This window comes from Caretta caretta, chromosome 5 (assembly GCF_965140235.1).
Source record: "Caretta caretta isolate rCarCar2 chromosome 5, rCarCar1.hap1, whole genome shotgun sequence".
Taxonomy (NCBI): domain Eukaryota; kingdom Metazoa; phylum Chordata; order Testudines; family Cheloniidae; genus Caretta; species Caretta caretta.
Window position 1 is genome coordinate 62,448,932 of NC_134210.1, and position 23,716 is coordinate 62,472,647.

At 40.3% G+C, this 23,716-nt stretch overlaps 1 protein-coding gene across 1 annotated transcript in view; it reads right to left on the bottom strand.

Annotated features, from left to right (window-relative positions):
• PCSK1 (proprotein convertase subtilisin/kexin type 1) overlaps positions 1–23,716 on the bottom strand; it is a 42,614-nt gene that overhangs the window by 6,742 nt on the left and 12,156 nt on the right. Inside the window, exons 7-14 of the mRNA XM_048850582.2 lie at positions 21,954–22,042; positions 18,651–18,823; positions 15,985–16,197; positions 13,206–13,306; positions 10,889–11,122; positions 9,153–9,310; positions 5,667–5,800; positions 468–629 (exon numbers count right to left, since the gene is read on the bottom strand). Of these exons, the coding sequence (XP_048706539.2) occupies positions 468–629; positions 5,667–5,800; positions 9,153–9,310; positions 10,889–11,122; positions 13,206–13,306; positions 15,985–16,197; positions 18,651–18,823; positions 21,954–22,042 (1,264 nt within the window). The remainder of the gene's footprint in view (positions 1–467; positions 630–5,666; positions 5,801–9,152; positions 9,311–10,888; positions 11,123–13,205; positions 13,307–15,984; positions 16,198–18,650; positions 18,824–21,953; positions 22,043–23,716) is intronic.

Genomic DNA, 23,716 nt, shown 5'->3' on the forward strand with positions numbered 1-23,716 from the left:
AGAAAAACATTCAGGATCAGAGGTTCCCTAAACTATATAGAACCATTTGTAGTGTGCTTCATTCCAAAACTCACAGCAGGCATCAGAGCTGGCATGCTCTTTTAGGGCCTGATCCTACTCGCACTGGAATCATTATAAGTGATTAGACCCTAAAACGCAGTTTGATTGTCCCCCCCACCCCGCCACTATTCACCTTCTTTACAGACTGAGTGGATAGTTCATTTTGAGAACTGATAACATAAAATGATCACGAGGTCTCTCATATCATGTCATATCAAACCACAAGATAAATTAAACAGTCCATTGTTGGTACATATCACATCACAATACTCAGCTCACAAAAGAACAAGGGCTGGGTGAAATGAATAGAGAGATAGGCACATTCATAAAAGCAAACCACCATTTTTCTAAATTGTTTTAAGAATTAAAAGTAAAATATGTAGGAAACACCACAAAGTGACTGATACCTCTACAAAGTCTGCCATCTTCTCCACTCCTCTTCTGTCATTTTGCACTGCATTGTAGGATGTGTATACACGAGGCTGCTTCATGTGTTCAGGTTGAGTAGAAGTGCCATGCAAAATCAATTTCCAATTCACAATTCTCCCTTCATTCTGCATTCTCCTAGACTAAAGGACAAGCATGAGTATTGTATTAGCATAGACTCAGGGAATGAGAGAGAAGAAGAGAGAGGACAGCAGATGTCAACAAAGACAGGAGTCACACAAATGGTTTATAGTACTTTTTAAATGTAAATTTAGATGCTGATTTACAAGCACTGAAAGATACCGTCAATATGATACATAATGTATGATGCATAGTGGAAGGTAAGAATGAGTCCAGTGATTCTAAACTATCCCAAATATGCCAAAAGTACATGTATGTTTTTAATATGTATCATTATCATTAGTTTAGTCATTACAGGTGGAAATATAGTACAGAATGTCAAAAATTACTAAACCAGATATTTCATAATGTTAGTACTTGTTCTGAGTCACTGGACAGTGATTTCTGCACTGTGATTTTCAATAATGTTGTACAGTAGTAACACTGCTCACTACTGCAAGCAATAGGTTTTGGGACCGGGACTATGTAATACAGTAATTTTAAAATCTGATAAGGGAAAAGTCAAGTATGGAATTCTCTGGAAAATGTTTTCAACAAACATCATCTTTGGAGTTCTTGCTCAACTGTCTACCTGAACTAAGACAGCTGCTGAAGATCCATCCATTCTAATAAAACCCTACCTTACTAGCCTTGAGATTTAAAGGCAACGAACACTATTTAAAATTAGCAGTAAATCTAAGTGAGGATCTCATTGGGTAGCTATAATTACAAGTATGCTTCAGTAGTGTGAGAAACTGTTTCTGGAATAACAAAGAGTGCCAGAAGCTGAAGAAATGGTTTTCAGGGAGGGGAAAGCGGGGTTTATATGAGAGTTCAGGTACCTCGTATTTGAAGATGGAACATGACTATCCATCTAACTAAAAACAAAATGCTCTTCTTATATACATTCCAAGAAATGTTTCGCCTTGTTACAATGAGCTATTGATTAGGGCACCTCTAACCATGGGATTATCTGACAATCCTACAAGTCCTACACGTAGTATTAACACTACTCCCGGTGTAGAATAATGTTTGTTTCTGCTGCCTTCTTCACCTGCTATGTGCTTGGCATTACCCTGCTACTTACAAGTTCCTCTCATTCCACAATGCACCATTTATTTTCCTACATGGTGATCCTCCAATTAAAGATGTCCCACGGAGAAAAACAGAATCAGTGTTCCTTTTCCAGGACTAAGGTGTAAAGGATAGATCCTGAAAGGTGCTGAGCACCTTCAATTCCCACTGATTTCTATAGAGACCATAGAGACCAAAGTGGTTGGATACTCATATGTCTCATAGGAGGCACTCAGCACCTGATAGGATCTGCCCTTAGTGACAAGCTTATTACCAAACTACTTCAGTGCAATTCTTGATAGATGAGTGAGCTTGGATTGATTGCTCTCCCTTTGAAGAGAATGATTTCTCAGTCATCTACCAAGCAGCTTTCTCCTCAAACCTCTCACTGTTGTAATCTATATTCCCATATGGTTTAGTAAACATGTATTATATATCTCTAGATTTCTTAGCTATAATCCTTGTGGATCATTCATTACTTTGAGAATCAATATAGGGGAAGATATACATTAGAATTGTTCTCTGAGGTCAACAGGAATTAATAGACTCACAAGTTTTTGAGTCTATGAAAATTATGCACATGTACCAAGAAGAGACTAGACCTCTCCTTGTGCTTTACTCCCCAGGAAACAAATTTGCAAATAAGCCACTACACATTCCACTCCAAAATCACATAAAAATTGCATTAAATGTTTATTCTTCAGCCATATGAGGAGTATATACAGCATGATAAATTATTAAAATCTAAATTCTGCTGATAGTTGCACTTCCATGAAGAAAAGGAGTACTTGTGGCACCTTAGAGACTAACACATTTATTTGAACATAAGCTTTCGTGAGCTACAGCTCACTTCATCGGATGCATTCAGTGGAAAATACAGTGGGGAGATTTATATACACTGAGAACATGAAACAGTGGGTGTTACCATACACACTGTAACGAGAGTGATCACTTAAGGTGAGCTATTACCATCAGGAGAGCGGAGGGGAAAAAACCTTTTGTAGTGATAATCAAGGTGGGCCATTTCCAGCAGTTGACAAGAACGTCTGAGAAACAGTGGGGGATGGGGAATGGAATAAACATGGGGAAATAGTTTTACTTTGTGTAATGACCCATCCACTCCCAGTCTCTATTCAAGCCTAAGTTAATTGTATCCAGTTTGCAAATTAATTCCAATTCAACAGTCTCTCGTTGGAGTCTGGTTTTGAAGTTTTTTTGTTGGAGGATGGCAACTTTCATTTCTGTAAACGCGTGACAAGAGAGATTGAAGTGTTCTCCGACTGGTTTATGAATGTTATAGTTCTTGACGTCTGATTTGTGTCCATTTATTCTTTTACGTAGAGACTGTCCGGTTTCACCAATGTACATGGCAGAGGGGCATTGCTGGCACATGATGGCATATATCACTTTGGTAGATGTGCAGGTGAACGAGCCTCTGATAGTACGGCTGATGTGATTAGGCCCTGCGATGGTGTCCCCTGAATAGATATGTGGACACAGTTGTCAATGGGCTTTGTTGCAAGGATAGGTTCCTGGGTTAGTGGTTCCGTTGTGTGGTGTGTGGTTGCTGGTGAGTATTTGCTTCAGGTTGGGGGGCTGTCTGTAAGCAAGGACTGGCCTGTCTCCCAAGATCTGTGAGAGTGATGGGTCATCCTTCAGGATAGGTTGTAGATCCTTGATGATACGTTGGAGAGGTTTTAGTTGGGGGCTGATCCCACTGAGGGTTACCAAAAGAAACTACATCATTTGCTCAAGAAACTCCCTGAAAAAGCACAAGAACAAATCCGCACAAACACACCCCTGGAATCCCGACCTGGGGTATTCTATCTGCTACCAAGATCCATAAACCTGGAAATCCTGGACACCCCATCATCTCAGGCATTGGCACCCTGACAGCAGGATTGTCTGGCTATGTAGACTCCCTCCTCAGGCCCTACGCTACAAGCACTCCCAGCTTTCTTCGAGACACCACTGACTTCCTGAGGAAACTACAATCCATCGGTGATCTTCCTGATAACACCATCCTGGCCACTATGGATGTCGAAGTCCTCTACACCAACATTCCACACAAAGATGGACTACAAGCTGTCAGGAACAGTATCCCGGATAATGTCACGGCAAACCTGGTAGCTGAACTTTGTGACTTTGTCCTCACCCATAACTATTTCACATTTGGGAACAATGTATACCTTCAAATCAGCGGCACTGCTATGGGTACCCGCATGGCCCCACAGTATGCAAACATTTTTATGGCTGACTTAGAACAACGCTTCCTCAGCTCTCGTCCCCAAATACCCCTACTCTATTTGCGCTACATTGATGACATCTTCATCATCTGGACCCATGGAAAAGAAGCCCTTGAGGAATTCCACCATGATTTCAACAATTTCCATCCCACCATCAACCTCAGCCTGGTCCAGTCCACACAAGAGATCCACTTCCTGGACACTACGGTGCTAATAAGCGATGGTCACATAAACACCACCCTATACCGGAAACCTACTGACCACTATTCCTACCTACATGCCTCCAGCTTTCATCCAGACCACACCACACGATCCATTGTCTACAGCCAAGTTCTACAATACAACCGCATTTGCTCCAACCCCTCAGACAGAGACAAACACCTGCAAGATCTCTATCAAGCATTCTTACAACTACAATACCCACCTGCGGAAGTGAAGAAACAGATTGACAGAGCCAGAAGAGTACCCAGAAGTCACCTACTACAGGACAGGCCCAACAAAGAAAATAACAGAATGCCACTAGCCATCACCTTCAGCCCCCAACTAAAACCTCTCCAACGCATCATCAAGGATCTACAACCTATCCTGAAGGACGACCCATCACTCTCACAGATCTTGGGAGACAGGCCAGTCCTTGCTTACAGACAGCCCCCCAACCTGAAGCAAATACTCACCAGCAACCACACACCACACAACAGAACCACTAACCCAGGAACCTATCCTTGCAACAAAGCCCACAACTGTGTCCACATATCTATTCAGGGGACACCATCATAGGGCCTAATCACATCAGCCACACTATCAGAGGCTCGTTCACCTGCACATCTACCAAAGTGATATATGCCATCATGTGCCAGCAATGCCCCTCTGCCATGTACATTGGTGAAACCGGACAGTCTCTACGTAAAAGAATAAATGGACACAAATCAGACGTCAAGAACTATAACATTCATAAACCAGTCGGAGAACACTTCAATCTCTTTGGTCACTCGATTACAGACCTAAAAGTTGCCATCCTCCAACAAAAAAACTTCAAAACCAGACTCCAACGAGAGACTGTTGAATTGGAATTAATTTGCAAACTGGATACAATTAACTTAGGCTTGAATAGAGACTGGGAGTGGATGGGTCATTACACAAAGTAAAACTATTTCCCCATGTTTATTCCATTCCCCATCCCCCACTGTTTCTCAGACGTTCTTGTCAACTGCTGGAAATGGCCCACCTTGATTATCACTACAAAAGGCTTTTTCCCCCCCGCTCTCCTGTTGGTAATAGCTCACCTTAAGTGATCACTCTCGTTACAGTGTGTATGGTAACACCCACTGTTTCATGTTCTCAGTGTATATAAATCTCCCCACTGTATTTTCCACTGAATGCATCCGATGAAGTGAGCTGTAGCTCATGAAAGCTTATGCTCAAATAAATGTGTTAGTCTCTAAGGTGCCACAAGTACGCCTTTTCTTTTTGCGAATACAGACTAACATGGCTGCTACTCAGAAACTTCCATGAAGTTATCCTGGTTTTACACAGCTGAATTTGGCCCAATCTTTTGAGTTTCTATCTGTTTAGCCTGTCCTTTTCCACTTTTATCCAAGTGCATGTTTTGTTTTGTTTTTAAATAAATTAGCTTTTCACTGAACTAACTCCAGCTGTTCTCTGTACTGGATGATGTTAGTGATCCACTGGTCTATGTCCCCAACTCATATACTTGGCTAATTAGCACGCACGCATACTTACCACATCAGTAATTCTCAAAGTCCAAGTGCCTTTTGGATTCTCTCCCCATGTGTGAACAGACATGAAGTCCCAGTTTTTAAAACCATTGGGAGACTTATCTCTCTCTCTTTCAGCCAGTAAGACAGTGTTGGTTCCTGTGTTAGTGCAACAAAGAAACATTAATGGAGTTAGTGAGGATCCACTGACTTTGTTGAACTACAGCTCCTGTAAATCCTCCCCTCGTATCTCCTCTCCATTCATCACCTTGTAGAGATTTTTGCCTATCATCAAGAACTGCCCACCTCGTTAAATAATACCCATGCTTGCTTTAAGACTGAATAGACCATTTGACTGTTGATCCAAGGCTCTCTTATCTTTCATACTATCAAACCGCCAATTGCACTCTACTATCACCTGGAGCAGTTACACTTGCTTTTGGTTTGATTATGGGATGGGACAATGTTACTTCTGGACATTAGCTGTTAAACCCCTTTCAAAGTAGTATTTACTACAGAGGGTTGCAGTTAATCCAGGAGATATAATGAAGTATCAGAATCACACCAGCAAGGATCTCACAGCCTAACAGACAGGAACATACACCCACAAGGGAAGAGCTTGTAGGAATTAGGAAGGGCATGTCATGCTTTCCTACCTTATGATGCAAAAAGAAAAGGAGTACTTGTGGCACCTTAGAGACTAACCAATTTATTTGAGCATGAGCTTTCGTGAGCTACAGCTCACTTCATCGGATGCATGAAGTGAGCTGTAGCTCACGAAAGCTCATGCTCAAATAAATTGGTTAGTCTCTAAGGTGCCACAAGTACTCCTTTTCTTTTTGCGAATACAGACTAACACGGCTGTTACTCTGAAACCTACCTTATGATGTCATTCAGTAATAAAAAACCACTTTAACCTCTGTGGGTCAAATTCTGCTCACAAAGTTTGCATGGGCGTAAATGAGAGCAAAATTTATCACTGTGTTTTCAGTGAGTGTGGGGCGTCTCTTAGGCCATGTCTACACTAATGGCACGACAGCAGTACAGCTGTGGTACTGCAGCCATACTTTCTGTAGTGCTGAAGTGCAGGCACCTCCTACAAAAACAGAAGGGGGTTTTCATCACTGTAGTTAGTCCACCTTTCCAAATGGCAGCAGCTAGGTTGACAGAATAATTCTTCTGTTGCCCTAGCCATGTCTAGCCCAGGAGTTACGTTGGCGGTATGAATTTTTCACAATCCTGAGCACTGTAGCTCTGCTGACCCAACTTTTAAGTGTAGACCAGCCTCATACTCAGGCCAAGTCTACAGTATGGGGACGTTAGTGGCACAGCTATGTTGCCGTAGCGATGCTGGTGTAACCCATTGTGCAGGCAGAGTCTACAGTGATGGAAGGGGTTTTTCTATTGCTGTAGGAACACCACTTCCCTGATCGATGGTAGCTAGGTTGAACGGAAGCACTCTTCCATCAACCTAGCTGAATCTGCACCGGGGTTAGGTTAGTGTAGACTGTAGCTATGCCATGCAGGAGGTGGTTTTTTTCATATCCTTGAGCAAAGTAGCTATGTGGACCTAAATTTTATGTATAGGTCAGGCCCGGGTTACATTGTAACACCATGGTGACGAGCTGTAACAGGGGGAAAGGCATTTTCACTATAGTATTGGCCTGAGTAAAAGCTACTACTTGCGTCTTGCTTCTAACACTCCTGCTAATACATCCCAGAATGATGTTTGCTTTTTTTGCAACAGTGTTACACTGTTGACTCATATTTAGCTTGTGATCCAGTATGACCCCGAGATCTCTTTCTGCAGTACTCCTTCCTAGGCAGTCATTTCCCATTTTGTATGTGTCCAACTGATTGTTCCTTCCTAAGTGGAGTATTTTGCATTTGTCCTTACTGAATTTCACCCTATTTATTTCAGACCATTTCTCCAGTTTGTCCAGATCATTTTGGATTTTAATCCCATCCTCCAAAGTACTTGCAACCCTGCCCAGCTTGGTATCTTCTAAAAACTTTATAAGTGTACTCTCTATGCCATTTATCTAAATCATTGATGAAGATATAGAACAAAACCAGACCCAGAACAGATTCCCACAGGACCCCACTTGATATGCCCTTCTAGGTTGACTATGAAACACTGATAACTATTCTCTGGGAACGTTTTTTCAACCTGTTATGCATCCACCTTATAGTAGCTCCATGTAGGTTGTATTTCCCTAGTTTCTATCTAGCTATTCCCAGACAAAAACTAAACTAAGATGGAGTCAATGCTGAGAGTATGGCTCAGTAATTTAGAGTAAAATATGTTTCAGGGATGTTGCAATAAAAACAGACATTGTAAACCCAGGAAATTCAGAGTTAAGGTTATACTTGAAAGAAATCCAAACGAGTTAAGGGTGCAAATGCACAACCCAAAGAACCCTAACTCTGCCTTCTAGTGATACTGTGCCATAAGTATATGATTAGGATTAATGCAGTTTAGTGTTTGTGGTCTCAGATTAGATAACACTGATCTCAAAGACCATATTAAATTGCTACCCCCAACCCTGTGCCATTTCAGGGCGAAGTTAAGATTACTTGTTTTATATATATTTTAATGCAACCATCACTGTAATATCTAGGTGCCTGATACAAACATAATGCCTCCATTCAGGTGATGCAGTTGCTCACCCCCATCCCAGAGCTCCTTTGACTCACTGAGTCATTGTCTGGCCCCTACAAAGCATAAACTACAAGCTGGTGGCCTACAGAAACCCCCAAAATGGGCTACACACCCTCAGCACTGGAACACTGTACCCAGAAGTCTTGTCTCTGGAATAAGGGACATCAGAAAATGATGCCTCAAAACTAACCAATCACTGTTTCCAACCCTGCAATATCATTTTCATTTATGGTTGCTACCTCTGAGGTACAAAAAATGGGACTCTGGAGTGATTCTGAGGCTGTAAAAGTGGAGAGCTGGCAGTATCTACTGAGCATGCTTACAGAATTCTCAGGACAGCTACCTCACAAAAGGAACAATCCTCAGAAAACCTGGATGGGTGGCAAACCTACTTTCAGTTATCATTTTCAGTTACCATTTTGAGGTCTTTGCTTTCAAGAATAACTTAAAAGACACGGAGGTAGATAGTGGGGCATAGGCAGCCAAATTCCCGCCTTCACCACATGCTTCCTCCAGGAGTGGCAATGAAGATCTGGGCCTTTAAGGCTGAGCTTCCCAGACAGAGTCTGGGCAAGGTGCTTTGAAGTGCCTGCCGTTGTGCACAGCCAGTTGGAACTGGACATAGAAGAAAGCAGAGATTTTGCAAGCACCTGAAGCACTGAGAGATCCCTGAGCACCACACCCAGCATGCACCTTTTTGGAAGTAATTACTTTTCCTATAATGTATTCAGCTGTTTCTAACACAGGGAGATTAAGTGATTTTTATATAAAGATTAATAAAATCAATGTCTTATACTGCAACAGCAGAAACTAATCATTTCTTTGAACACATTTGTTTGCCTCTTGTACCTGATGGGGAAGTGAGGGTGACATGAAGATCACCTCTGCGGGAATATTCAATTGTTGCTTCAAACTGCACATGCTCCAGAGACGTGACAGAATTTTCTTGCCCTTCACAAGCTTTTGTGGGAATTTCAATGGTTACTTCTCCGTTTGCTCTTAATAACCTAGCAAAGATACAGGGATTATTTGGTTACCTACTAGCTTATTACACAAAGTCCAATGGATGCATTTTACACCTGTATCATGAACAATCAGACTGGGGGGAAGATGTACTGCACTCCTTGCTCATCCCAAACTGCCAGTGGAACCCTCGGGAGCTCTGAGTGCACACAAAATACAGAAATCAGCCAAACTGTTTAAACCGACTGGGCATGATTTCTTCCACACACTACGGAAGCAAGCAAGCGGGATAATCAATATGTTCTTTCAAGTCTTAATGTCTACATTGCTCTCCAAGAGACTCCTAAAAGACATTCTCTTAAAAAACCAGCATCACACGAGTGTATCAGATGTACATGTTGTTTGCCTCAGTAAAATCACCGGCAGGAATATTATTGTATAGTTACAATGGCTGGAAAAAGCTGCAGCGACTGTAGCCCTCTGAATCATTCCTAGAATAGAGCCTACACCTTCCCGACATTTTCAAAGCATTGTGCGTGGCTTTCTCTGTACAATTCTCATTAACTTTAATGAGAATCTGGTGCTTGAATCCCTCCCTACACAATGCATTAAAAATGTAGGAGCTAGCGAGCTTTGTTTTTGTAATGCAACATAAAAGGATTGCAGTAATGATACCTAACTAATAAGTTTCATGCACATCAGCTCTCTGTATTAAATTCAAAACACGAAGGAAAACAGAACAGATTGGGGAAAAAAGGCAAGAGAGTTTAAAAAAGCACTATAATAAAAACAACATAAATAAACAGGTTACCAAGAAGTAAAACACCACATAGCTGTAATATACTTTTACTTGGTGCACTTAGATGATGTGATTTAAAAATTTGTTATAACTATCTTTATTTCAGACAGCAAAGCCATAAATTAACCTGTGAAAACCAAAAATAAGAGAGTCTAAAGATCCTTATTGATTAAACAAGTTAATTAATGAGAGCGTCATTATGGCTTGCCTCTATTAATATTGAGTCTATGTGCTATATATAGGAAATATTTTCAGGTATGATATATGAGGTTTTATCAGAGTGCATTTGGGATGGTTGTGTACATAGGTACAGCAGGATGACTGTGAGTTATGCAGTTATCACGAGTGCTGCTGATACAACCTTTATATCACACTGTCATGTTTGGGATATATGTCACATATGTTACAGAAAAAAATATTTTAGGAACAATTAAGAAAAAACAAATTAAACTATATCAGGGTTATTTCTTGTATTTCTTCATCTTAACTGGTTGGATTTAGCATAACAGAGCTAATAGTCCTTCAGTGTCATCCATCCAGATGCTGGTTACACCTGCAGACAGAATCTTCATTCATTGAATCATGGATCTTAGTATTTTGCAGCAGTCTTACACTGAACTACATAAAACAAATAGATGGGGCATTACTCACCCACTCCCTGGATTCCTGAGAAACAGAGCAAGGCAAAACCAAAGAAACGGAAATAAAATATCTCACTCTCATTTATACCTATTGGACAAATTTGTGCAAGATACTACCTTCTTGCCTTAGATTAGAGACAGATAAATTGATATGAGGTATTAATTGCAATGCAAATTCTTACCTAGGTTCAAAGCTGTTGTCCTTTACTATACACTCTTTCTTTTCAGGTGCTCCTTTCCAGATTTTAGGATCAGCTAAATCCACCAGTGCCTTGGCATTAAGCAATCCAAATCCAAATCTGCTATTCACCATCAACCCTGCTCCATTCTTCTTCCATCCAGGATTGTTGGCCAGTGGGTCATATTCTGAAGTCCAGACTACCAAATGCTGCATATCCCTCCAGGTTAGATTAGGACTGTTTTAAAAAGTCTGGTTAATTCCTACAGAACTGTCAGTCAGCTTTCTCTAATGGTATAATTTTACTCTACACACACAAAGATGTTGAAAAAGCAAAATCTTTTTCTGTTAGGTGCTTATATGCACCCATGCCCCATTACTGTAGTATCTGAGAGCCTCACACACAATGTATTTATCCCAACAAAACTCCAAGATATGGAAGTACTTTTATGGCTGTTATACAGATGGGGAACTGAAGCAAAGAGAGACTAAGGGACCGATTTTTAAATGTATTTAGGTACCTGAGTACTTTTAAAAATCTGGCCCTACATGACTTGCCTAAAATAAGTCTCTGGTGAAGCAGGGAATTAAACCCAGGACTTCCAAGTGCCCTAAACACTGGACCATCCCTTCCTCCCTCACAGTGCATTTCTTCTCTGAAAAGGGATTTTGTGAAAATGCTGTTGTGAAGTTCCATGATTTTTCGAAGACATTTTTTCTCACTACCAGACCTGCAAACTCAGCATTGTTCTCTGAGCCCCGATCTACACTACAAAATTACTTTGGTACAACTACATCACTCAAGGGTGTGAATAATTCACACCCCCTGTACAACGTAGTTTTGCCACCCTATGCACTGTTGTAGACAGCACTATGTCAGCGGGAGAGCTTTTCCCACCAACATAGCTACCACCTCTTGTGGAGGTGGACTTATTAAGACGACAGGAGAGCTCTCTCCCATCGGCTTAGAGCATCTTCACTGGAAGCGTTGCAGCAAATTGTACAAATTTGTTGTGTACACTTGCCTAGAGAATCAGGCTTGGGTGCTTTCTATTTCATGCATCATCACTAGCACTAAGGGTTCTGCAGTCTGAATTAGCACCTCATTTAAACCTCTGCAACCCTATTGTCTTCAGAGTAGGTGCTCACTGACACATGTGCAACCCCATTGCCTTCATAGGTAACTGACTGGAACTTAAGCATTGTCTACACTGCCCTGAAGTTCAGACTAAGGGGGTGTGAATGGCAGCATGTACCAAAGTTCTCCACTGTAACTCCCTGTGATGGGGGGCTGCTCCTTGCTGGCAGAAAAGGGATTAAAAGCAGCCCTAAGGAGGCTGCACCAGAGGCAGTCAATCAGAGAAGGGCTGAAAGGAGCAGCCAATCAGGGCCGAGCTGCAAAAAGGGAGCTGCAGGGCACAGGAGGGCAGTTCTCTGCTGGGAGCCCAGGGAGGAAGGACTGTGTCTCTGGAGAGCTGAGAGAACTGCCAGCACCCTGGACAGAGCAGTGCTGCTAGCAGGAACCAGGAGAGTGAGAGACAGCTCCTGGCTGGCTGCTGGGGTTTGCAGGCAGAGGCCCTGAGGCAAAGGCAAAGAGGATGCTGGGGCCACGAGAAAGTGACCAGACAATTTGCTGCAGTAGCAACTAGGGGAAGTGGCTGAACAGCAGACTGCAGGTCCCCCAGAAGGGGGGAGCACAGTGTGTGGCATGGCTGGAGGGCTGTGTCACTGAAGAGAGTGTAGTGGTCCTTGGAGAGACGTGGACCCTAGAGCAGGAGTGATGGTGGCAAGGCACACCCAAAGAGGGCTAACACACAGAGCTAATTCCCAAGACAGCCAGCAGGATGTGCTAGTTTGGTAAGCGCACCCTGTTACACTCCCACTATGTGATGCCATGGTCATATACTAAAGGATTCTTAGTTCTCACTAATGTACTCCTGTTTGAAGAAGGTGATGGCAATGCGAACTAGGAACCTTTTAGTTTGTGTCTGCAGCTTCCACATGGGGGAGTTATCACACAGCACTTTAGTGCGCAAGGCTATTCACACCTCCACAATCCAAACTGCAGGGCAGTGTAGATAAGCCCTCAGTAAACAAACTGTTGCTGATGTCCAGAATGAAACAGAATCCCCAGGCTCACCCTATCTTATCTATGTTGATCTGCCTGGCTAGCAGGGGTTAAAAGAACTACTAACTTATTTTTATCACTAAAGTTAGTAGACCTAACTGACAGGAAGCAGACCTGTTGAGTGAGATGGTGCCATTTTTGTACAGTCACAGTATGAGAGGACTACATAAGTAGAGAGTTTAGGAAGTCTTACTTTGCATCAAGAGCTAGAGCAAAAATCCCTGCTGCCAATGGAGCAGATGCAGAGGTCCCAGTGTGAGTCTCAGTACATTCGTTGTGAAGATCAGCACTTGTCTGGAAGAAAACATGACTAATATTAACATGAAAAAAGCTGAATAAGCATTACTGTATCCACACATATAAACATAGTTATGCATCCTTTATTCAGTGCACCTTAATTCACCGTAGAAAAACTTTCCAGCAGTGAACAAAATAATGGACGCTTAAATCTGAGGATAATTTAGTCTATTCCTCCTACTATATCTATTTCAACTATAATTTTTGTATCAAAATCCCTTGTATTGGAACAAAGTACTCCCACATTGAATATCTTGCCTTATTCTGAGATTTGAGAGATATAAAAATAAGTGATTCAGACTCATTTGTGAATCATAAAAACCCATCATTGTGTTTGGTCTAGAACATTTAAAATTACTGCTTGCTTAAAAATTACTCACAGGATTAGTAGTAGCATTCTGCTTTCTCTTCAGCAGAAGCACTATAATTTGTAAATGAAACATGCATTTTATTTGAAAATGAAGTACCTAATTCCTCTGCCCATGTGCATGCAATATATGAAAGTGATATGCTGAGAGCTTTACATCTCAGCTGCAGAGAAGCCACTTTGGAAGGACATTCTTTTGACCTACTGAAATGAAAAGTTAATTTAACCTCCCCCTATGCAGTACATGGTAAGATTATCATCAACCAGATCAGAGCTGGTGTTATAGTTATTTAAATGCTACTTTAGCACACATAATCTCTTTATGGCAGGGACTATTATATATATTTTGCAAGATATCATACATATACACACACACAAACACACACACACAGACACAGTGTTAGGTGCTGCACATTATATATATAATGTGCAGCACCTAACACAATGGGATCCTGAGCCTTGACTGTGGCTTGTATGTGTTACCACAATAAAAAAAAAATAATGAAAGAGACATAGAGCCCAATTCTGCCTCCTGCTGAGCGTCATTTGCAAGGTGCTGATCAGTTCCCTCCTTCTGTAGTCAGTGGGAGTGGAGAGTGCCCAGAGCCGCACCAGAAGGGTTGAACATCTAGCACAATCAGCCTCAGAGTTTGGAAAATTAGAGATGGTTGGAAAACCACATTTCCCCCCCCCACAAGAAATTTTGAACAAAATCTTTTTTCTTTTACTGAACAAAGTTTCAAACGGCTTCAAAGTGATCATTTTTCTTCCAAATTGACATCCTGACTTCAAAACAAAAACCTGAAATTCATTTACTTACATTTCAATAATAATTAAAAAAAGAGACCCGATGCTCTAGGTACTCTAACTCATCATTAAATATCAGCAGCATTAAGATAATAATTTCAACCTAACCAACCAGACACCTATAAAACTCCTTTCCATCCCTTTCATTGTGCTAGGAAACAAACCCTCAGGCCTCTTAGAAAACCCTCACCAACAGATGTCTTTTTCAACGTCTCTTGAAGGTCACTAAATTCAGGCTATTTCAGACAAAGGACGAGGTGGGGAGCAAGTTCCAGAGACCTGGAGTCCTCACAGAGAATGCCCTGCCAGCTGCCTCCTATCTTGGATAATGAGGGGATACAGCTGAGGCATTCCTGCTGACTCAACTGTGCCATGAAATGACATTTTAAGTTGGAGGGAAATGAACATTTTCATTTCATTTTGAAGTGTCAAAGAAGTAAAAATTTTCATTTTGAAATTCTTCCAGGAAAACCAAAATTTCCCATCAGAATTGACATTTTTCCACTGGAAATTTTGATTTTGACTAAGCTATATTTTGGGGTAGAGAATTTTTCAGCTCAAAAAATTTCAACCATTCTAGTGCTGATGATATGCACTTAGGCCAGCTGACTGTTAATCACAGGCAGTGGAAATTCTTAGAGATGTCCTAACACCTGGAGATTTCATCTCATGAGAGGAAGATGCAAAAAAAAAATAATAATAATAATAAAAAAAAAATCGTTGAATCTAGGGCTAGATTTAAATCCTGTTCTGGTCTCAAAGGTCACATACCTGAAAATACAATGATCCTCTTACTAGCAGGGAATGCAATATTCTGAAGCACATTTATGTTTGTGTTAAAAGGTCAAGGTCCCAACTAGAAATGGACTTGAGTTACGATCAACAGATCTGAACCTGAATTTCCCCAGATTTTCAGGCCTTCAGGTCTAGTGTAGGGGTTTGGATCTGTCTATATTCCTAACAGGTAATTACCCCTCATGTCACACGTTTGAATTCTGAAGAGCATACATTCTTCCAGCTAAGTTCAGCATGAATTTACACTTGTGAATTTTCCTTCTGTTTTCTGACGATATGAACCCTCCATAGTTTTGTATTTTTATGATTCACCAGCTTTGGGTCAGACCCCACCCACTTGTTGAGACTCTTCCAACACAAAGATAGATGAGATGTGGTTCTGAATATCTTCCCTTTTGCAGGATATCATATCAAACCTCTATCACATTTAAATAGCGTATAATTTCAGAGATCAACTGTAATGAAATGATGGTACTATGTAGTTATTGCTTTAAAATTAAGGGACGTTAAAGGGTTGCAACCATTTTTTCAATGTGCTAATTCTCCAGGGTTCCATCATGACAGTATTAGGCATATAAAGCATAAGTAAATGAAGCACTTAAAAATCGGGCCTCTAAAAGCTGTTTCTGCTTTGTTGTTTTCATATGTAAAACAATTCTACATGTGTTCCTCAAGCATGTTTATAAATCTGGTAAAAACAACCTACAATTCTCTGGTCAGTATAATCCCCACTGCTGTAGGCTGTGGCCAGTGTCGAGGAGCACTTCTCTGCATACCAGGGAGAAAGACCTTGTTGAGAAGCACTGCTGATGGATATAGTGTAGATACTATCTGTGTAACCATCACAGTCACAATTATCACCCTGACGACCACCATTCCCAGAAGCCCATACAAAAATTGAACCTTTTCCATTTCGGCCCTAAGGAAAAGAAAGGGATGATTATCAAGAGGAAGAAAGTCTACAGTCTCTTTAATACATTCCCACCAAAAATCCACATAATTAAATGATCGCCGGTGATAAAGAATAATTGTTCATATAAATCACAGAAGTTAGAGATAGAAAAGACCTATTATATGTCCCAGTCTATCTCCCTGCCAGTGAAGGATTGCTCTCTATAGTACATCATCTTGTGATTGGTCCAGTCTAGTTTTAAATGTCACAATTAATAGGGCATCTACCATGTCTACTGGAAATACAGTTTGGATGCAAATCAGGAGACTGTGATCAGTAGCTGTGGGGTTTTTCCCTGTGAATACATTTAGCACTGAATGCATTTACAAAAAGCAGTGATACTTTTTTCAACGAATGGAACTTCATTATGAGTTAATTTCATTTGCATTTGTTGTGATCACAGTAATATTGGTAAGCGATATGTCTGATGTGCGAGATGACATTTCCACCCAACTCCCTTTGTAATTATGCCCTTTACAGTTTGGCATTTACTTGATGAAAAACTGCAAAACCATAAGCTCATTTTATTGGAGAGTCTACTCATCACTCCCAAGTCTGTGGGCTTCCAATCATCAGTCTCAGGGCACAATTGCTCCCACTTCCTATTCCAGTTTCCAATGTATAATAAATTAGTAGCAGCTATAAAGATGCTGATAGCTAGGGATGTGGAGAGCTGGAGCAGCATGAAAAACTCCACGCTTTTCCTAGTTTAAACAAGTATTTGCCATTACATCTTAAACTCTTGTAGACTTTCAGTGGAGAGTATCTGCTAATGTGCAGAGCAGAAGCTGACATTTCTAATTCAGTATTAATTTATGTACATTCATTGTAGAGAGCAACTAGAAAAGCAGGTCATCAATTTTTCCCCTCTAATCAACGTTGACATTGCTGATTCAAGGGCCAAGTGGCAATTGTAGCAATCTCAAAATAAAAAATAAAAATAGAAAAACAAGCAACACTCTTCCTATTAGAGTTGTCAGGGTGGCTCCATTGGAAATCACAATAATGAAATAATAACTTGTTTTAGTAACTATGGCTCCAATCCAGCAACACACTTAAACACATGAGATACTCCATTGACTTCAGCAGGAATACTCATGGGGCTACTCACGTACTTACGGTTAAACATGTGCGTAAGTGCTTTGCTGGATCCAGATCTAGGGGGCCAGTCCTGAAGCTAGCTGAATACTGTCATCTCTGACTGACTTGAATGGGAGTTAAGGGCACTCAGTTGAGGGCACCCTTGCAGGATGGGTCCCTAATGGGTTAGTTTGGTACAAAATAAACCTTGAAAAAATGCTGTCCTCTTCACCAAGCAAATTTCCTGATTTCCCAGGTCTAGGCTCAGGCCCTTGATTTCAGGGGCATTGGTTCCTTACTCTTTCCAATGCCCTTTCTGTCCATTTTCCCTTCCCACTCCCCTGGGACTCAATTTTCCTTTCTCCCTTTTCAGACCTCCATTCCTCTCCCTCCCTATCTCTATCTCTCCTTTACCAACACCTTTCTCATTGGTTAGAATTTCCCACAGTTGTCAGGCTCCCCCTTCTCCTGTCCCTCTTTCTGCTGTTCTTGGCCTTTCCCTTTTCTCCAGACTCCTCTCCTTCTCTTCTACAACTCCACAGGCTCTGCTTCAGGCTCTCTTTCTCTTCTCCATTTATCTCTCTGCTGCATGCTCCTGTCAACACTATCTCTAGACCACCTTTAGATGTCTGGATACCTCCTCCTGGCTAACAGGTGGGGACAGTGTTTATGTGTCTGCGTTTTTGTGTGTGTACCCAGCACTCTCATTCAACACACCACTTATCTTCTAACCAGATCTACAGGGATAACATAAAAGAGAATTTAAAAGCTGCTGCTTTCAGTATTCTCCAGCACGCATTCCCACCATCTTCATTTTAATTGGATCAGGTTATGCATAATGCAATTAACATAGTGTAAGCAGCAGAATAACACAACCCATCCACACAGTGCTAAAACACATCACCATTTTATAAAATGAAATATTCGTGAAGCGAACACTTTGTATTAAATTTTTATAGGAGCCTCTGTGCAGAAATCCAATTACTATTCAGAGCAAAACAAGCAGAGAGAGAGGAGGTGGGGGAAGGGAGGCACAAAAGCAGCAAAAGGAAGGATGAAGAAGGAAAGCTAGTCTGCAGAGAATAACCCCTTGAAAGCAGAATACTATAAGAACGCTTTCAAAAGTCAGGTCCCAGCTGGGAAATTTTGCTGAACCTTTATATTAATATCCTTCTAAAGAATGATTCAGTTTCTCAAATCTGTTTGAATGAGCAGAACGCTTTAGCAAGAAATAGACAAAGAACCATTGCCATTTTCTCACCCCAAGCACCATTTTAAACTATGATCTTTACCTGCAAGCTGGGCTGTATTTCAACTTAACTACCTATTAGACAGCTTACCTGTTTGATCCCATGTTCAAAAGCCTTCTGTGCTAGCCTGCCAGGTCCCTCTACAGTTTTACCATCATCATTAGGGCCCCAGCTTGCACTGTAAATATCCACATGTTCTGGATTAAAACCAATTGAACTGGCTTCAATTGCATCAGTGACTATTCCATCCAGCATTCTTATACCTTAAAATAAAAAAAAAAACAGGTAGAATGAATCTATTTCATGTTTCCTTTACATTATCATTGTTAACTATTTGTACAGCACCTAACACAATGGGATCCTGGTCCAAGATTATAATATCATTGTAAAACATTTCATGTATGTATCATCCTTCCTTTGAAGAATTCAGGGCATTTTACAAATATTAAAAGTGACCCTATAAAAATTGGACTGTGCCCCACTATTTCTCCCCGTTTTTTCATTTTAAAGTCTACAGAGAAGAACTGTGAGAGTCCCCCCTCTCCCAGTTTGTTTTTTACCCTTGAAATATAAAAAAGAACAAATCTGGTCTACAGTGTGTTTTTCTGGAGGACCTCCTGAATGTCTCATAGCAGAGGTATTGGATCCTCTTATTTTAAGTTCTCTCTCTCCCTCTGTCTCTCTCATCTTTTAACAAAGATTTCTTGTCTTCAAAAGTTAAATAGGTGTTATCAAAAATAGAGTTTTTAAAAGTCTTTTGTCTTTAAAAGTTTTGAGTTTAAAAGTTTTGTTTAAAATGAAGAATTTTAAACACTCAGACTAAAGAATCCCTTCCCCCTCTCAGTTACTAAGCTTGTCTTTTATGGTGTTATTGTTTCACTAGCTATCCAATCCTGAATACACAAAGGAACATTGCAGAACTTTCCCAGCATTGTTAATACTAGTTCATTTCTACCATTGTGAACAATATGGGAAGCCCCAGTGATAGCCAGCCATTAACATTTTCATCAGAATCGTGTCATCTAATCTTGCTCAGAGCAGGATCTCCAGAATGCCCCAAATTCCAAGGGCAGCCAGTGGCTCATCTGCACTAGAACTCCCAATATTGCTAACACTGTCACACTATGTTAGAAATGGTGGGGAACTTTTACACAATTCCAGCAGTTGTACAGCAATGGTAGCAACAGTACAACTGCTAATGTAATGAGGATTCAGAACAGGTTTTCATGGCACAATAATAAAAATGCTTGGGCTCTGTCTATGCTAGCGATTTAGTACTGGAGAAGCTGTACCATTGCTGGCAGTTGCTGAACTATGGATTATAATTCTTCTAGTGCAGAAATTCGCATACATTTTTCCAAAGAAGGACAGACAAGATCTGAATTTCTAATGGGAGGGGGGAAAAACCCACCAAACCTCAGGCTTTGATTCCTTCTTTTGCATTGTTAAGAAACAAAAAAAGGAAACTGACTGCAGGATTAGGGCCTGAGACTGTAATATGCAATGAAACAATTAGAACACAGGAGCTAGTATAGACACTGTGAGAGCACCAATAGACATAAAGGCAGCTGTACAGACCTGTAATATAATACAAGAACAAACAATTATATCCTCAGCGCACTAGTGAAAAACAATTAAAGCAAAACTGTTGTTTCGGTTCTATTCTCTCTGAAAACTCCGTTTGTTTTTAAAATAAACTCAGGGATATGATTATTGCAATGGTTTTTCATTAAATTAGTTTTCACCAGTAAGCAGTGTCATAGTATTTGTCCATACATTTGTCTTTCCCTTTTCTTCTACATGCTTGTTTCCCATCATCAGCCTCATGAATTCAAAAGCAGGCAAAAGCAAAAGGAATTTCAGACAGATACATGTATCTGCCTGACAGATGGCTATTTTTAGCATCACATTCACTGTGTTGGAACTCTCAGCCCAGTCCTTCATAAAATACAACTTCTTAATCATTTGATTTCCATGCAGCATCAGAGAAACAGTGCTGTGGTGATGTATGTGTAAATAAATAAATTCCATTTACTAAATGGCATATGGGATAAACCACATTTCTTTTTTCTACAGAAAATAAAGGAGGGGAAGTGCATGTATATAATAAATGAAATTGAAATGTGACATTTAAAACTGGTACAAGGAAATATTTTTCAAACAATGCACAATAAGCCTGTGAAACTCATTGTTATATTATTTCAATGAGAGCAAGAATGTAACAGAATTCAGAACAGGATTGGACATTTCTATGGATAATGAGAACATCCAGAGTTATGATGTTAAATATTTGAAAAATAAACAAGAGCATTCCTTCCTGGAGAAGTGTACCAGTAAAAACCTGTCTCTCCATTTGCAAATCACATAATAACACATGCAGACAGGTGTGAAGTAACCTGCTTTGTATATGCAAGTGCTTGGAAATGTGGGTACAGTGGGTGTTCAACATTTTTTGCAGTTTCATCCCTTCGCCCTGCTTTGAATATTTGATCCTTGATGTCTTCTTCTGAGTGAGATATTTTATTTAAACAGTGTGTGAAAGCATAAAGCAGAATGGCAAAGGCGGACAGGAAAATGACATCTCTGACAGCTCTAACTCCTCTGAGAAAACAGGACTCAAACGGTGAGAACAGTAATCACAGTTGTCAACTCCAGCTCAGCTGTCCCATTTGAGTCAAGGAAAAAAAAATGTTAAATTGAAAAACTACAAATTTACAAGTCTATTTTCTTTTGTGCTAAATAACCACAAGCAACTGATATTTTGATCACGTCTATTTCACAGATCTGTAATAAACTAGACTTTCAGACACCATTCTAAAAAAAGGGCAGTGTTGACTAACAGATAAACAAGACTTTACCTTTTTTCAAAATTAACATGTTATTGAAGTGGAGAAACAAGCAATTGAAATGGAAACCACAGCAATATGAATACCTTGACTGACATGACCTTTCTATATAACTGTGTAGACAGGAACAAAACACTCTAAATAAAGGAAACTGGATTTTCTCTCTCTCTCCGCAGGTTCTATTTATTTTTGTTCAAAATTAAATACCAACCCACCAGTCCTTTATTTAAAAATATAGCCCTCTGTTTAGTTGCAACCAATAATTATATTATGGATCAAACCCTGAGAAACTGATGACTGCTCTGGATTTGGGACAATATACATGTAGCAACTTAAACTATTTCTGGTATGAAACCAAATACCGGAAGGTCCTGAATGCCTCTTGAGACAGGCTGAGCACACTCAGCTCAAGGTGATGGTAGCTCAGAGTGCTCAGCACTTCCAACTGAGCAATCAGCACCTTGCAGGACCAGTTCCTTACTTAACTTTGTTTCTATTCACATCAGAAAAAGTAAAGTTTAAATCAAATTATTGTTTGGTTTCTTACCTCCAACTCTGGAATTGTATGCCACACCAACACCACATTTCTTGTTATTGGCCTGCATGGCAATTTCTCCTGCACATCGTGTTCCATGTCTGGATAAAGTAAATGACCATTTAAATCATACTATAACTTAGTGCATTTATTTAACCTACAGAGAGACTTGTCACGGTTCTTCTAGAATTGGTGCATTCTTTCATCATTGAGATGTGAACTCTTTGAATATTAAATAGGTTTGGAAATATGTCCATTTGGAAAAGAAGGCGCTTTTTGTACTTAGGCTTTGGCAATCATAATTTCGAACCATCCCATGATCAATGGATAATCAGGATGAAGCACTAAGAACCTGATCCAGACCCCGCTGAAGTCAATAGAAAGATCATGTTGTTACAATGTCTACCATGAGCTGTACCATACCTGCTATAACAGACTGCAATAGTAAGGCAAATTTGGAATGCTAAATCCCTTAAAAGTAATCATGAAAAAAGCCACTTTTAAGCAAAAATTTAGATGTTTAATTTATTTTGGGATACAACTGCGTAGTATTTAAAATAAACAAATATCTTCATCTTTGTGAAATGGTTCCTCTAACAAGATATTTTGTATGAAAAATCTTTTGCCATGAAGGATTCCTACCCTTCAAACTTAACAAGACAGCATAACTATACAGAGTTACTTTATCTAGTACTACAGCTTGGTTGCAATGAAATGCTTCAATGCTTCTGGGTGGAATTCCATTTACATATTAATAAAGATTAGAGGTAATGCAGGTAGATTTAAAAGATAATGTCATTGGAATAAGAGGATAATGGCCTCCTACTGATACATAAATGCTGTAGCAAAACAGAGACATTCATTTCCAAAATCATAGAACATTTATTCTCTGATAACTTCCCATTCTGGTGACTTTATTTCTATTATACCAATGAATTCATGATGTGGATGCTACCATTGTGCCTAATTAGGGTGACCACACAGCAAGTGTGAAAAATTGGGATGGGGGTAGAGGGTAATAGTAGCCTATATAAGAAAAAGCCCCAAATATCGGGACTGTCTCTATAAAGTTGGAACATCTGGTCACCCTATGCCTGACGGACAGTGGGGAACCAGCGTGTCAGTTCCTCATTGTATCATTATTAAATAGTGACATCCTAACTGGCTTACAGAATTAACTTGTTCTGTGCTACAGCTTGTAAAGAGGTCTGTTCTCTTCTCTGTGGACCAGCTGTCTCCCTAGACTATCATGGAAGGACCTAGGTGCAGCAGAACTACTATGGTGTTTCACTATGCAGAGGAGAGGTGGGTTGTAGGGAGGTCATGCGGAAAGATTCTTCATTCCTTCCCTGCCACAAAATGCTATAAAATTCCAATAAAATAAGTGGTCAGGTGTGTAGGAGGGAGCCTGCTGCACCTTCACAAGGGATGGTGTGGTGGGTATGTTTCCCTAGTGCCTAAGACACAGTCCCTCCCAGAGGCCCTCCGATGGGCAGATATAGTTCCTCATCGTTCCCCTGTGCAAGGCCATGCATTATAGGCATAACTGAGTAAAAAGTCTGCTTAGTCAGATTGGTATGCCCTATAATTCATTAGCACTAACACCAAAAGATTGTTCCCCTGAGATTACAAATATGTTATCAGTGCTTCATAGATAGAACCATATGAAGAAGAGAGCTTCAAAATATAATGTGGAAATTAAATTGAAAAAACTCATCTTGATCTGGAAACTTATTCAATGTCCATATACAATATGCACAAAAATACCATAATGT